General features: G+C 63.7%; 3 protein-coding genes across 5 annotated transcripts; 1 reads left to right on the top strand and 2 right to left on the bottom strand.

The window, feature by feature from the left end:
* The first annotated feature begins 362 nt into the window (after positions 1 to 362).
* On the top strand, positions 363 to 2,524 carry LOC143695467 (uncharacterized). Its single transcript, XM_077187946.1, has 7 exons — positions 363 to 501; positions 947 to 1,130; positions 1,270 to 1,384; positions 1,563 to 1,642; positions 1,916 to 2,010; positions 2,107 to 2,187; positions 2,280 to 2,524. The coding sequence occupies exons 1-7, from the start codon at positions 363 to 365 to the stop codon at positions 2,522 to 2,524; spliced, it is 939 nt and encodes a 312-aa protein (XP_077044061.1).
* A 399-nt stretch (positions 2,525 to 2,923) lies between these two features.
* MTFP1 (mitochondrial fission process 1) lies at positions 2,924 to 5,529 on the bottom strand. Of its 2 annotated transcripts, none has more exons than XM_077187882.1 (4): positions 5,045 to 5,529; positions 3,764 to 3,891; positions 3,470 to 3,693; positions 2,924 to 3,130 (listed from the first exon to the last, which is right to left on the bottom strand). In XM_077187882.1, the coding sequence occupies exons 1-4, from the start codon at positions 5,094 to 5,096 to the stop codon at positions 3,055 to 3,057; spliced, it is 480 nt and encodes a 159-aa protein (XP_077043997.1). In that variant the 5' UTR covers positions 5,097 to 5,529; the 3' UTR covers positions 2,924 to 3,054. The 2 variants fall into 2 exon arrangements, with proteins under 2 accessions (XP_077043997.1, XP_077043998.1); XM_077187883.1 differs by having other exon boundaries at positions 3,470 to 3,681.
* A 132-nt stretch (positions 5,530 to 5,661) lies between these two features.
* On the bottom strand, positions 5,662 to 11,066 carry SEC14L2 (SEC14 like lipid binding 2). Of its 2 annotated transcripts, XM_054645812.2 has the most exons (12): positions 10,931 to 11,066; positions 8,816 to 8,891; positions 8,692 to 8,735; positions 8,475 to 8,534; positions 8,187 to 8,375; positions 7,326 to 7,421; positions 7,110 to 7,170; positions 6,952 to 7,035; positions 6,723 to 6,829; positions 6,508 to 6,647; positions 6,247 to 6,416; positions 5,662 to 5,989 (listed from the first exon to the last, which is right to left on the bottom strand). In XM_054645812.2, exons 1-12 carry the CDS (start codon positions 10,982 to 10,984, stop codon positions 5,859 to 5,861), a joined length of 1,212 nt encoding a protein of 403 aa, XP_054501787.2. In that variant the 5' UTR covers positions 10,985 to 11,066; the 3' UTR covers positions 5,662 to 5,858. The 2 variants fall into 2 exon arrangements, with proteins under 2 accessions (XP_054501787.2, XP_077043996.1); XM_077187881.1 differs by lacking the exon at positions 7,326 to 7,421.
* Between the last annotated feature and the right edge of the window lie 3,404 nt (positions 11,067 to 14,470).

Below are 14,470 nucleotides of genomic sequence, written 5' to 3'. Positions count from 1 at the left end.
TGCTGGTTCCTGATGGTCACCTGGGGGCTGGTCCCAGCAGGGCTGCTGGGTCCTGGTTGGGTTGAAGGGGATCAAAGGCCCTGGTGGGCTGTGTGGCTGCTGGCAGTGGTGTCCCACCCCATGAGCAGCTCCTGGTCTGTCCCCAGCCCTGGGCAGGGTCACGGTGCTGGGAATGCTCCTGGTGTGTTCCTGTAGTGCAGGTGGGGCAGGGGACAGAGGAGCCCCTGATGTGCTCCTGGGTGCTCTCCCTGCCTTTGTGCTGCTGTTCCCAACAAGTCCTGGGGACACCTGAGGACCTGGATGTCCCTGCTGTGTCTGGGACATGCTACTGCTGGTTCAGCCCTTCCCTTGCAGGGACCACCATGGCTCCAGCTGCCTCAGAGCCCCCTGGTCACACGGTGACAGCTCCAGTGATGCCCTCAGGCATGGGAACTGGGAGGGTTCCTGCTCACTCCCACTCTGAGGAGCCCATCATGAACTTCACCTTGAGGCTCCTGGATGGTGAGTGCTCTGGGGATGAGGCAGGAAAACAGAGACCATGGGATGGGTCCAGCCAAGACCCAGGGCTCAACCAGCAGCAGTCAGTGCCTTCTCCTGGCTGGCCCCAGGACTTGGACCACCAGGAAAGGTGGCTGTCCCTGCAGGAGCTCCCCCCCTGTCCTTGTGGAGGGTGTAGGGCTTTGAGATGTTCTCAGTCCTGTGCCTGATACCACAATGGGGTTTGGGGGTCAGCTCTGCCCCGATGGGTGACATGGTCCCTCTCAGCTCCATGGGGGAGTCCAGGAAGCTCTGGAGAGCAGGGAAAGCAGGCCTGGGGGACAGAGCCAGGATGGGAGGTGGGCTCTGAAAGGGGGAAGCTGTAGGGATGGTGGTCTGGGATGTGTCTGGTGCCCTCATCTCTGCTGGGACAGGTTTGGGGGTGTCACACTGAATCCACACTTCTCAGAGGACTCCAGTGCCACTCCAGAGAAGCTGCCAGTGCTCAGCCCTGGCTCTATGATCCACCTGGAAGCCAGTGTCCACTTCAGTCCCAGCACCTCTATGAAGATCCACGTGGATCAGTGCTACTGGACCACCACGGAGCAGCCAGGACACTCCAGGAGGGTCTTCATGGTGGTGAACAGCCGTGGGTCAGTGCTGGTGGGGCAGGAAGCAGGGGCTCCTTCTCCAGCCACCCTGGGGTCCTGCAGTGCAGGACCTCCTGATGGAAAGGGATGTCCAGAGCCTGGAGACAGCCCTGGAATGTCCTGTGTCACTCTCCTGCCACAGGTGCCTGCACGGGGAGAAGCTGAGGAATGTGTCTGTCCAGCACCAGAGAGGGGGTTCTGTCCTCCAGCTCTCCATCCTGGCCCCCACGCTGGAGGGGGAGCCCAAGGAGGAGCAGGTGAGGTGGGGATGATGCCCTTGCTGATGGGATGGAGGTCCCAGGGAGGGGGATGACCTGGGTGTCCCAAAACATTGTCCATCCTGAGACATAGCACTCCTGCTGGGGTGGCCTCAGCTCCACAAGGTCATGCAGAAGGAGAGAAGGGTCCCTGAGGAAGGACATGGTGTCCCAGCAGGTCTACGTGCACTGCCTGCTGATGGCATGGGGACAAGGACGTGCCACCAGGTCCTGCTTCTACAGCCACACCACGGCCAGGTATGCTGGGTGTGTGGGGACACGAGCACCCCATGGGTGTGCTGGGGGAAGAACCCACCTCTGGGAAGACCAAGTCACCCCACTGTGGTCTGGATGTCGCCTCTTATTCGATGGCAGATGATGGCACTGCCACAGGTCCCAGCTCCCCCCATGCTGCAGAGGTGTTGTGGAGGTGCTTGGAGACATCTCCTCTGGGATAGCACCATGTGGGTCTTGTGGTGGAGTCTGGGGACCCCTAGAGCTGCCCCCCAGTTCTGTCCTCTCCTCTCCCAGCTGGCACAATGCAGAGGACCCTGTCCAGAGTACCCCCTGCCACTGCTGTGACACCGGTTGTCCCGCTGCTGACACCCTCCATGGAGACATGCCAGGTACCAGGGCTGGGACAGGGTGGCCCCAGGTTGTTTTGGGGTCTTGGGAGGGCTCCTGGACCTGGGCTGGACTGCATTGGACATATCCTCTCACAGCATTCCCAGGAGAGGGGACACTCCACCGGGAGACTGTTGGACCAGTGCTGGTGCAGAAGGAGAAGCTGCCATGGTACAAAGGTACACCCCAAACGCTCTCCCATGTCCCCAAAACCCCCACCTCTTGTGGTGAACCCCCCTCTGACCCCCAGGTGTGTTTGTGCTGTTCCTAGCCCCGTGCCAGACGGTGAAGAGGCTCCTGCTGGCCCTGGTGGGCAGTGCTGTGCTGGTGGTCACCGTGCTGGGGGGGCTGCTGGGGCTGGCCCTGACCACTGGGCACCTGGGCAGAGCCCGGAGGGGACAGCGGCCACCGAGGCAGAGGTGTCCCTTCCAGGCTGAGCTGCAGAGCGTGGTGGGGGCCCTACTCCTCAGGGAGACAGAGAAACAGATGGGGCCACAGCCTCTTTCTCACCAATAAATGTGGTTTTGCTTTCTCTAAAGCTTCTCCTGGTTGGTAGAGCGTGGATGCCACCAAGGGATGGAGATGTGCCCCTGCACTGGCAAGCCACATCTCCAGGTTCCTGTGGCTTCCAGGTGTTGTGGTGCTGTCCCAGCCTGCAGTGCTGGAGATGGCAGCTCCTGGCTGGGTGGATTTCGTGTCCTTGGAGACCATGGACATGGTGGCAGCTCCTTGGGGACAGTCCCCAGGATATCCCATGAGGCTGTGGAGGTGCAGGAGGTTCCAGGGTGGGGACAGCAGGGCTGCTCTGAGCAGGTGGAGACCCCTGAGGGATTGGGACTCACCCAGACCCATCTGTCCCCCAGGAGAGGACAGGGCCTGGCCTTGGTGGCACCTCAGCATCACCCATCAGAGGGGTCATGTTTGAAATAGTTTATTAGGACCAGTGTGGGGCAGGGTGGCCACTCTGGGGGTCACCAGAGTGAGGGGTCACAGTAGGTGGGTCACAGCAGCATGCCTCAGTTTCCCCAGAGTGTGTGGGGTGGTGCTCAGTGGGATGTCGGGGGCTCTCCTGGTGCCCTGTAAAGCTTGCGGAGGCTGGAATCCATCAGGAAATCCACAGTCCTGCAGCAGGAGAGGGCGTCAGCGGGGCCCGGGCGTCTCTGGGGCAGTGATGTGGGATGGGTGGGACTGTCCTTAATATCCCCTGAGACACCAGCGCCACCAAAATCAGGTTTAGCACAGCCTCACTGTGCTAATCCTGGCTCAGCTCTGGATAATCCCGGTCCTGGCAGGGACATGTCCTGGCTGGACCCCAGCAAAGCCCCTTTGGAGTGGAGACATCCCGTCACCACCCTCTGCTCCCAGCCCCAAGCAGACAAACATGCTCCATCCCTCCGGGCTGTGGGGATGGGGTGGTGGCAGCCGCCTGTCCCCCACCCCGGGCGTGTCCCCATTCATTACCTGTCGATGGGGGTGATGATGAGGGGGATGGCAGCCAGCCCCAGGGCCGTGGTGGTCCAGCGGCGCACGGGCAGGGGCCAGCGGGTCAGGGCCCCCAGCAGGGCCAGCGAGGCGGCGCAGAGCCGGTTGATGGTGAAGCCGGGGATGGCCACCGAGGCCAGGCTCTGCCACACGAAGGTGTCCACCACGGCCACCCCCACGCGCGTGGGGTCCTGCGGGTGGGCCTGGGGAGACACAGGGCTCAGGGGAAGGGCAGGGATGGAGAGACTGGGGGTGAGGGGGGGTGGCACTCACGGCGGCAGCTTTGCGACCCTTGTCGATGGCGTCGGCGGTCACGTAGGCGGTGGCCACGCCGTAGCTGGCCCACACCACCGGCACTGGCACCAGAGGGCGGAAGGACTCGCCCACCTCGTTGGCATAACCTGAGGGGATGGTAGGGTCAGGGACTGGCTGTCCCCGTGTCACCTCTGCAGGGTGTCCCCAGTGTCACCGGATGGATCTCACAGGGGGTGTTTGTGGTGCCTGGATCCCCTTGAACCCACTGTCATCAGGACAGCTGGGCTGGGGGTGCCCACTGCCAGGGCTGGTGTCTGTGACTGCCCAGCGCTAGTGCCAGTGCCCACTCTGGGCTCTGTATCTGTGCCCAGTGCCTGGCAGGAGCCAGTAACTGGTCCTGCTGTCCAGTGTCCGTGCACAGTGCAGGTGGATGATGCCACTAGCCAGTGTCGGTACTGGTGACAGTGACAGGTACCTGGTGCTGTTACCCTGTGTGCTGTACCAGGCCAGTGCACACTGCCAGGGCCTGCTGTGTGGCACTCATATCTGGCACCAAACCCTGTGTCAGTGCCCAGTGCAGTGTGCAGTACCTGGTGCTGGGTGTAGGTGCCCAGTACCACAGGCCCAGTGCACTCTGGTACCAGTGCTGGGTGTCAGTGCCCAGTACCACATGCAGTGCCCAGCACCCAGGGCAGTGCAGTGCACGGTGCCCGGTACCCGACGCAGTGTCTGCTGTCACGTTCCTAAAGCAGGGCTGGCTGTCAGTGCCTGGCTCCTCATGCGGTGCCTGACGTTGGTACCCGGTACCAGTGTTCGGTCAGTCAGTGCCCAGTCCCCGGTGTCAGTACCCTGTGATGGGGCCGGTGCCCGGTATCACTGCCCCGTTTGCGCAGCCGGTACCCGATGTCAGTGCCCAGGTCCCGGTAGTGGTATTTTATGTTAGTGCCCAATGTCAATGCCCAGGTCCCCGTGCCTGTACCCTGTGTCAGTGCCCGGTGCTGGTACCCGGTATCCGATGTCAGTGCCCGGTTCCCGGAGCTCCCGTGGCTCCCGGCGCCGGTACCCGGTGTCAGTGCTCTGTACTCAATGTCAGTGCCCGCTTCCCGGTGTCAGCGCTCAATGTCAGTGCCCGATGCCGGTACCCGCTTCCCGGTGTCAGCGCTCAATGTCAGTGCCCGGTGCCGGTACCCGCTTCCTGGTGTCAGTGCTCAATGTCAGCGCCCGGTTCCCGGAGCCAGTGCCCGGTGCCGGTGCCCGTTTCCCGGTGTCAGCGCTCAGTGCCCGGTTCCCGGTGCTCACCCAGGTATCGGACCCACGTGTCCCGGTACAGGTCGGGCTCCTCCTGCCCCATGGCGCGCGCCACCGCTCCCGCTGCATGCCCCGCCCCCGGCTCTACGTCACCAAATCACGCCCATTCCAGCCTGATTTGCATGACCCCGCCCAGTGTGTGACGTCTAGCCCCGTCCCTCGGGGCCGCGGGATGGCGGCGGGGGCGTGGCCTGACCGCGCACGTGACCCCGCGGCCTTACGTCAGTGGCGGTCAGGGGGCGGGGCTGGGGCTGAGGGGGCAACTGAGGGCAGTTGTGGGGCTGGGGGGCAGTTACGGGTCTGGAGGGGCAACTGTGGGGCTGGGGCACAGTTGTGTGGCTGGGGGCAGCTGGGGTGGTTGTGGTACTGGGGGCGGTTCTGGGGCTGGGTGGGAAATTGTGGGCCTGGGGCACAGTTAAGGGGCTGGGGGAGCAGGTGTGAGACTGAGGGGGCAGTTCAGGGGCTGGGGGCAGTTGTGAGGCTAGAGGCAGTTCGGGGGCTGGGGGAGCAGGTGTGAGACTGAGGGGACAGTTGTGGGGCTGGGGCAGCTGGGCTGGCTGCAGGGTTGCGGCGGGCAGCAGGGGCAGCCACAAACGGAGCAGACCCCGCTCAGTCCATCCCTTTACTCCCCAGCCCAGGCAGCAGCAGCAGCGGTGCGTGCGGCACCCACATAAGGCACAGAGTTTGGGGGGGCTGCGGGCGTCCGGCCCCGCTCGGCCTCGCCTCAGTCCGGCAGCCCCGGGGCTCAGCCCCGGCTCCATCTTCCCGCGGGGCCGTCCTGGGGGCGCGGTGCAGCCCGGGGGGCTCAGGGGCTGTGGCTGGGGGACTCCCCCTGGATCTGCTGGGCCGAGGCGGTGTCGGGCAGCAGCACCTCCACGCTGTAGCTCACCTTCTTGGAGTGGAGGAAGCTGTAGGTGTTGTCGAAGCGCAGGACATCTGCAGGGGGACAAGGATGTCAGGGACACGGAGGGTGTCAGGGACACAGGGGGGGGGTCAGGGACAGGGATGTCAGGGACACGGGGGTGTCAGGGACGCGGTGGGGTCAGGGACACGGCAGGGGGGGTCTGGGGGGGATCAGGGACACGGGGGTGTTCAGGGACAGGGGTGTCAGGGACACGGGGGGGCTGTCAGGGACGTGGTGGGATCAGGGACACGGGGGTCCCGCAGCGCCCCGGGGAGGGCTCGGCACTCACAAATGCCGGGCGTGGAGCAGGTGAGGGAGCCGTCCTCGGGCACCATGTGTGCGTTGTAGCGCTGGTTGGGGAGCACCTCGGTCATGTCGCCCGCCCGCTGCCGCTCCCCGACCTTGGTCTTCAGGTACACCCCGAAGCCGATGTCGGCGCCCTCGGAGCGGAACTGCCACCTGCAGGGCACAGGGGCGGTGCTGCGGCGGGCCGGGGACACGGCGGCTGTCACCCTGTCACCCGCTCCCCACAGCGCGGAGCTGCCCTCACCTCAGCACGCAGCCGGGGAAGAGGATCTCGTACTCGACCTGGTGGGACGAGCCCCGGTTGACCACGACCGAGTGCTCGTACTTCTGTGCCAGCTGGTCCCGCACGTAGTAATGCTGGGGCACATCCCCCCCGTAGTTTATCTGGAAGGGATGGAGGATGTGTGGGTGGGGGAACTGCCCAGCACCCCTAAAGAACCCCGCGGGGGCTCCTCCTACCTTGCTGGAGCACTTGGGGTCCCCATCAGGGTCTGTCAGTGTCCCCCCGTACTCCACCGGGATCTGTGCGGGGTCGATGTACTTCTGCAGGACCTCCTTCCAATTGGCTGGGGGGGAGGACAGCGGGTTTGGGGGGCTGCAAGTTGGAGTATCCCCCCTGGGTGGGGTGATAGCAGAGCAGGGACGTGTCATCCCCATTTGGGACACGCTGGGGAGGGCCAGGACTCACATCCCAACACCACGACCTTCTTGCGCGTGTCCTCGCTCAGGAAGTGCTTGACCAGGTTGTAGGCCACGGGGAAGAGCTTGGGGGCTGGGGGCAGAGGGGGGCGTCAGGGGGGCATCAGCACCTGGATAAGGGCAGCAGGACCCCGGGGCCAAACTCACCCTTCACAATAAAGAGGCGCTTGAGGGACTCAGGGTAATTCTCCTCGAACATGGACAGGATCTGCAGATGGGGGAGCTCGGGTCACCCATGCCATGCATCCAGCAGGACCCACCCAGAACACTGGGGAGTGCAGGGCACTGCAGGGACCCACTCCTGCATCATCCAGGGACCAGGCCTGTGGTCCAGTGGGAAGGGGGGTGGGCAGGAGCCCTCACCTCCCCATATGTGTCCACAGCTGGCTTCCAGAGGTGCTTCAGGCCCAGGCCCTCACAGTCGTACACCATCATCACCATCTCAATCTTCTTGCCCAGCTGGGACAGGAGGATGGGGGAGATCAGGCAGGACCCACAGGGAGGTCCAGGGATGGGGCGGCCCCAACAGGCTGGTCACACCAGCCAGAGCCTCCTCCTAAGTGTTGGTGTGGGGAAAAGGGGCACCATGGGAGCTGGGACAGGGACCTGGGCTGAGGGACAGCGAGAACATGGACTGGTGGGGATGGGCAGGATGCAGAGTTGTGGGGTGGGAGGGTACCAGAGATGGACATATGGGATTGGCGGGGACATGGTCCATGGTGGGGTGGACAGGACATGGACTTGTGGGGCTGAGGGAGATGAACTGGACATGGACCTGTAGGGCTGGCGAGTGAGGGCATTGGCTGGCAGAGATGGACCAGAGATGGACATATTGGGATGGACAGGACGTGGACCTCTAAGATTTATAGGGCTGTCAAGGACATTGTCTGGTAGGAATAGACCAGAGATGGGCTGGGGAGGACTTTGAGTTGTGGGAATGGACACAGACAGAGGGAAATGGACAGGACATAGACCTATAAGATATATAGGGCTGTCAAGGACATTGTCTGGTAGGGATGGACCAGAAATAGACATAGGGGGCTGGGGAGGAATTGGAGTTGTGGGAATGGACATGGACTTATGGGGCTGGCAGGGACACGGAAAGAGGGAAGTGGAGAGGACTGGGAGACCTGTTAGGGCTGGGGAAGATGATGACTGGTAGGGGCAGGCCAGATATGGCCACAAGGAGCTGTTGGGGCCAGCAGAGTGTGGGCAGGTTCCCACCTTTTCACTCTGCTGTTCACACGCTAGCCGGAGCAGTTCACAGTCCCGGAACTTGTTTTTGATCAGGTCCTGCTTGGAGGCGGAGAAGAGCAGCCCCTTGCCGTCCAGGGGCCCGATGATCTCGTAGCGCACCGGGCTGCCCTCGCGGTCATAGCCGCACAGCCCGCCAGACATGTACTTCCGAATCACCTGTGGGAGCACGGGGGCTCAGGGCACCTCACACACACCCCAGGGGACTCAGGGGCACGGTCCCCTCCAGGGCCACCCCAGGAGCCCAGGGACACTCACCTCAGGTGGCTCCCAGGCGAGGATGTTGTCGGCGTCCATGTGCTTGCGGAGCTCGACGTGCTGCAGCGGGGGCAGAGCGGGCCAGGGTGAGATTTGGGACAGGGTGAACCCCACAGGCGGGTCCCTCTTGCTGGGGCTGGTGGCTCAGGGTGTGGGGTCCCACACCAGGTCTGTCCCAGCACAGCAGGGTGCCCCAAAAGCAGTGTGCCCCTCTCACCTTGCGGAGCATCGCCTCTGCCTTGGGCAGGTCGAAGGAACGCGCTGCAAGAGAGCAGAGAGCTCAGACCCCGCCAGCCCCACTGGGGCTCCCCCCTCCAGTGCTGCCCCCACCTCGGGGTTACCTCGGAGCCATTTCAGGAGGAAATAGTCGTCCTGGGAGGGCAGGGAGGGCAGCACGTCCTGCAGCTTCTCCCGGAACTGCGGGGACCAGAGGGACAGTTGGTGAAGGGGTCCCCGATCCTCCCCAAAAACCTCAAGGCTGGAGGTTTGTCCCTTCCTCATGCCCCCAAAAACATGCCAACCAGGACTGGGACATTGCCAGGGGAGAAGGGCCACCCTGTTCCCCTGTGCCCCCTGTGCACCCAGGATCAGCGGTCACCTGGCAGGGGACTGTCCCCCAGCACAAGCTGTCCCCAAGCCCTTGCATAAGGTGTGTGGGCTGTCACCACCCTGCTCCTCCCAGGGTGTCTCACAGGGACTGGGTGAAGCAGTCCCCTCCAGGGGTGTCCTTTGGGATGGAGGGAGGCTGCCACTGTGTGTACCCCTGCTCCAGTGACACCCCAGTGGGCCACAGCCCCCCTGGCACAGGCAGAAGGGTCCCAGGGTGCAGGACTGGGGGGTTGGGAAAGCTGGGACCCCTCAGAGGGGGCCCTGCAGGCACCAGGCAGACCAGGCCCTGCCAATGGCATCCCTGGGATGAAGCCAGTCACCAGCAGATCCCACTGTCCCCGTCTCAGTGACACTCCAGTGGGTCACAGCCCCGTGACACAAGCAGGAGGGTGTTGGGGTGCAGGACTGGTGGATTTGGGGTCCCCTCAGCAAGGGACCAAGCAGACCAGTCCCCACCAGTGGCATCCTTTGGGATGGAGCTGGTCACTGTGTCCCCTGCTGTTTGTGACCTCCAGTGGGTCACAGCCCCCCAGCACAGGCAGGAGGATGTTGGGGTGCAGCATTGGGAGGTTTGGGGGACCCAGGGTCCCCTGTCCATGTGGCCTCGCTCACCCCAACCAGGCTACAGCTCAAATCTCGGTACCAGCCGAGGCCCTCCCCTTAATGAGCCTGATTAGCTTATCTCCCGCTGAATTTAGGGGTAATTAAACCCGGGATTAGCTCCTTCACCCTGGGACAAAGCCGGTGGTGGTGGACGAACGGGTTCGGCCACTCGCCTCCGTCACCTGCCCAGGGCACGGCTGGCACCGGGCACGGTTTGGGCTCTGTGCCCCATGCCTGCCCCTGCCCCCTGTGCTGGCACCCGGCGGGGTCATCGCCCGCCAGTGGAATTTGGCTGGGGCTGAAAGGCAGTGATAAGATAAAGGCACGGGGGTGCCCTCCCGGTGCACTGAACCCCGATAACAGCTGGCACTCAAACACGAGCGGCTGGCAGAGGTGGCCGTGGTGGGTGACAGTCACCAGCTCTGGGTGTCCCCGGGCCTGCAATCCCGGCGGTGAGGGCAGGAAGTTTTCCACTCCCATGGGAAGGGTGGAAGAAGAAAACGGGGCTCGGCAGAGCCCAGTGTGGTGGGACAGCCGGGATGGTCCTTCCCTGGTGGGCAGCACCACGGGGGCTCAGCCCGTGGGACTGGGGCGCAGGGTGGGATGGAGGTGGCAGAAGGGCACTGTCCCAAGGGCCCGCAGTGAGGCAGGAGGTCCCCGAGTCCCGCGGAGGATGGGAGAGGGATGGGGCCCCACCAGCGGGATGGTCCAGCCAGCGGGACCGCCAGGACCCACCCAGGACGGTCCGGCCCTGTGGGCAGTGCCACAGTGGGGCTCGGCCCGCGTGTTTGGGGTCCGGGATGAGGGATGGAAGCAGCGGGAGCCTCCCAGGGCCGGATTTGGGGGGCGGGGTGGAGGCTGAAGGCGATGGGACGTCCCCGGGGCCGGGAATCGGGGTGAAGCCGGGAGGTTTGGGGTGCGGAGCCCTCCGGAGGCCGGAGCGGGGGTGATGCCGTGGGTTTGGAGCCGGGGATGTGGGGGCTGGACGAGGCGGTGAGAGCCCCCCGGGACGGGAGCGGGGGTGATGCCGGTGGGTTTGGGGGTGCTGTGGGGGGCTGCGGAGCCCCCCGGGGCCGGGAGCAGAAGTGCTGCCGGTGGGTTTGGAGTGCGGGGTGGGGGTGATGCCGGTCCCGCGGCGGATGCGGGCGCACATCGGGGAGGACAGCCCGGCCCTGGCCCTGGCCCTGGCCCCGGCCCCGGCCCCGGTCCCCCCGCAGTTCCCCGGTCGCTCCGTCCCAGCTCACCTGGGCCAGCACCTCCGCCTGCTGCGGGCTCAGGTCCCCGACGCGGCCGCTCATGGTGCGCTGCGGGCGGCTCTGCCCGGCCCCGCCGGCCGGGGAGGATCCGAGCACCTCCCCGGGACCGCCCCCCGGCCCGCCCGGCCCGGCCCGGCCCGGCCCCCCGCCCACCCCCGTGGCCTTGGACCCTGCCCGACCCCTGCCCGCCCGGTCAGCGCCCGCCGCCGCCCCGGGGTCGGGGATGGGGATGCGGGGGGTGATGGAGGCAGGGGGGATATGGGGACACAGAGGGGCTTGGGGACTATAGGAGGGTGTGAGGGCTGTAAGTGATGTGGGGGTATGGGAAACTTGTGGGGTATGGGGGTATTGGGGCATGGAGGGGTATGGGGGCATGGGAAGCACATGGGACATAGAGGGCTGGAGGTATGGGGGCTATAGGGGTATGAGGGCATGAGGAGGCACAGGGGGGCTTGGAGACTATAGGGGAGTGTGGGGACTATAATTGATATGGGAGGTATGGAGGATTTGGGGAGGGTTTGGGGTTTATAGGGAATATGGGGGCATAGAGGACCTTGGGGGTAGGAGGGACTTGGGGACTGTAGGGGGCATATGGGGTAGGAGTGCATGGGGAATATGGGGAACAGGGGGAATGGGGGCACAGGGGACTTGGGGGGCAGGGGAACAGGAATTTGGGGGGCAAGGGAGAGATGAGTGTAGGGGGCTCTGGGGGTTATGAAGTGTACAAAACGGTGGGGGCCCTATGAGAGTTTGGGGGGCACAGTGAGGTGTCAGGGGGTGTGGGAGGACATTGGGGTGTAGAGGGAGATGTGGCTTTGGGGTGGGAGATGGTGATATGGGCCAGGTGTCAGGGAAAGGGGACAGCAATGAGGGCAGTGACAGGGATGGGAGGTGGGAACAGGGACATAAAGTAGGGCAGGGACTGGGGCAGGGTGCCAGGTAGAAGGGACAGGGATGGGAGATGGGGGCAGGGACAGACTGAGGGCTCAGGTGGGGTGATTGGAAAATGGGGATCAGGAGCAGGATTCCCATGGGGGTGTGTGTATCCCATGGATGTCCCACAGAGCCTCATGTCCCCCATGGACACATGGTTGTCCTAGAGAGCTCTGCATGTCCTATGGAGCCCTATTTAACCCTATTTGTCCCATGAAGCTGTGGATGTCCCTTGGGTGTCCTGTGAAGTTATACATGTCCATGGATAACCCATGGAAACATCCCATGAAACCATGGGGGCTGTGGATGTCCCACAGAACCATCTGTGTCCTGTCTGTGCATGTCCCAAGGAGCCATTTATGTGCCATGGAGTCGTGTGTGTCCCTTGGAACTGGGACCCATAGATGTCCCATGGAGCCATCCACATTCTGTGGACCCATAAGTGTCCCCTGGAGCTGCCCAGGAAGCCACCCCTACCCCACCCCTACGGATGCTCCACAGAGCATTCACACCCCTTATGTGTCTCCTCTGTGAGGCAGCTCTGGCAGGAGCCATCCCCAGGCCCCATTTTGGTGCTCCCCCAAACCCACAGAGTCCCCACACTCCCGGCTGTTCCTGAGCCAGCCGTGCTCCCGGCTGTTGTTTATGGCACAGCCAGACCCGCTGCAATCGGGATGTTTCACCGTGTGGTTAAACCGGCTCTGGCTGCGGCCGTGGGAGGAGGGATGTGCCCATCCTGTGATTAAACCCCCGCACTTCAAACATGGCTGGGGACACGAGGGACACAGGAACACACCCAGACCCATCCCATGGCACCCTGCAGCCATGGGAACCGGGTCCCACAGCCCTGAGTCCCATTCCCAGCGTGGCCCCTGCCAAAAGCAGGTCAGCCTGGGCCCATGCTGCAGCTAATCCAGCCAGCAAATCCCCCGGAGGCACATGTGCTGGGCACACGTGGCCGGAGCAGGGCCAGGATGGGGCACCCAGGGGCCAGGATGGGGCACCCAGGGGTCAGGATGGGGCACCCAGAAGTCAGGATGAGGCACCCAGGGGTTAGGATGGGGCACCCAGGGGTCAGGATGGGGCACCCAGGGGTTAGGATGGGGCACCTGGGGGTCAGGATGAGGCACCCGGGGGTCAGGATGGGGCACCCAAGGGCCAGGATGGGGCACCCAGGGGCCAGGATGAGGCACCCGGGGGTTAGGATGGGGCACCCGGGGGTCAGGATGGGGCACCCAGGGGTCAGAATGTGGCACTGGAGGCTGCTGGGCACCCCCCAGGCTGGGGGTGCTGAGGGGTGTCTGGTGCAGGGGGCAGTTGTGTTTTGGGCACTCGGGTGTTGGTGTGTGTCCATGTCACCCAGGGATGCCTGTGTCCCTGCCTGTGCCATGGCTGTGGGTGCCCATGTCCCTCTTCCCCCAGAGCATATATGTCCCTGTGTCCCCATGTGTGCCTGTATCCACACACAGGGATGTGGATATCTGTGTCCTCATGCCTGTTCCTGTCCCTGTCACTCTCCTGGTGACAGTTGGTTTCCTGGTCCCTGAGTCCATCCCTGTCCCTGTCCTGCTGTTGCTGCCGGTTCCCATTCCAATCCCAGTGCTTGTCCCTGTCTTGCTCCCACTCCCACTCCCAGTCCCTGCCCCTGTTTCTCTCCTAATTCCCATCCTCCTCCTGGTCCCTCTCCCTGTTCCCATCCCGGTCCTGGTCCTGACCTTTGTTCCCATGCTGGTCCCACTTCCTGTTGTTCTTCCAGTGCCTCTCCTTGTTCCTGTTTTCCACCTGGTTCCTGCTTCTGTTCCCATCCCAGTCTCATCTTTGTCCTTGTCCCTGCCCCATCCTTGTCCCAGTGCTGGTTCCCATCCCAGTCTCAGCCCTTGTCTATGTTTAGATCTCCATCCTGGTCCCAATTCCCTGTCCCTATCTCTCTCCTGGTCACTGTACCTCTTCCTGGTCCCCATCCCGGTCTCTGTCCCCATCACCTTCTTTGTCCCTGCTCTGTCCAAGTGTCCATCTTGGCCATGGTCCTTGTGCCTGTCTCAGTCTTGGTCCCTGCTCCCCGTCACTGTACCTCTCCTGCTCTCTGTCCTCATCCTGGTCTGTATCCCCATCCCCATCTCTGTTCCCCCAGCCCCTGTCCCAGTCCCGATTCCCATCCTGATCCCTGTCCCTGTCCTTATCCTAGTCCTTGTCCCAATCCCTGTCTCGATTCCCATCCCAAGCCTGGTCCCCATCCCAATCCCTGTCCCTGTCCTTGTCCCAGTCCCTGTCCCGGTCCCTATCCCGATCTCTGTCCTTGTCCTTGTCCCAATCCCTGTCCTTGTCCTTGTCCCAGTCCCAGTCCTTGTCCCGATTCCTGTCCCTGTCCTTGTCCTGATCCCTCTCCCGGTCCTTGTCCCAATCCCAGTCCCTGTCCCCATCCCAGCCCTTGTCCCAATCCCAGTCCCTGTCCCCATCCCAGCCCTTGTCCCAATCCCTCTCCCAGCCCTTGTCCCGATCCCTGTCCCGGTTCCCATCCCAATCCCTGTCCCTGTCCTTGCCCTCATATCTGTCCTTGTCCCAATCCCTGTCCCCGTCCCGATCCCGGTCCCGGTC

The sequence above is a fragment of the Agelaius phoeniceus genome, chromosome 18 (genome assembly GCF_051311805.1).
Source record: "Agelaius phoeniceus isolate bAgePho1 chromosome 18, bAgePho1.hap1, whole genome shotgun sequence".
Taxonomy (NCBI): Eukaryota; Metazoa; Chordata; class Aves; order Passeriformes; family Icteridae; genus Agelaius; species Agelaius phoeniceus.
The sequence above is the reverse complement of the archived record's forward strand: the minus strand, read 5'-3'. Positions and strand labels throughout refer to the sequence as shown.

Bases quoted from the DNA above. Each gene is read 5' to 3' on its own strand.
- LOC143695467 (XM_077187946.1), top strand. From the start codon at position 363: ATGGCTCCAGCTGCCTCAGAGCCCCCTGGTCACACGGTGACAGCTCCA. The intron at 1,131-1,269 runs GTCAGTGCTGGT...CTCCTGCCACAG, and splicing joins ATGGTGGTGAACAGCCGTGG to GTGCCTGCACGGGGAGAAGC. The intron at 1,643-1,915 runs GTATGCTGGGTG...CTCCTCTCCCAG, and splicing joins TACAGCCACACCACGGCCAG to CTGGCACAATGCAGAGGACC.
- MTFP1 (XM_077187882.1), bottom strand. From the start codon at position 5,096: ATGGGGCAGGAGGAGCCCGACCTGTACCGGGACACGTGGGTCCGATAC. The intron at 3,694-3,763 runs GTGAGTGCCACC...GTGTCTCCCCAG, and splicing joins AGGGTCGCAAAGCTGCCGCC to GCCCACCCGCAGGACCCCAC. The intron at 3,131-3,469 runs GTAATGAATGGG...CTCCTGCTGCAG, and splicing joins ATCATCACCCCCATCGACAG to GACTGTGGATTTCCTGATGG.
- SEC14L2 (XM_054645812.2), bottom strand. From the start codon at position 10,984: ATGAGCGGCCGCGTCGGGGACCTGAGCCCGCAGCAGGCGGAGGTGCTG. The intron at 8,376-8,474 runs GTGAGTGTCCCT...GTGCTCCCACAG, and splicing joins TCGCCTGGGAGCCACCTGAG to GTGATTCGGAAGTACATGTC. The intron at 7,422-8,186 runs GTGGGAACCTGC...CTCCTGTCCCAG, and splicing joins GTGAACAGCAGAGTGAAAAG to CTGGGCAAGAAGATTGAGAT.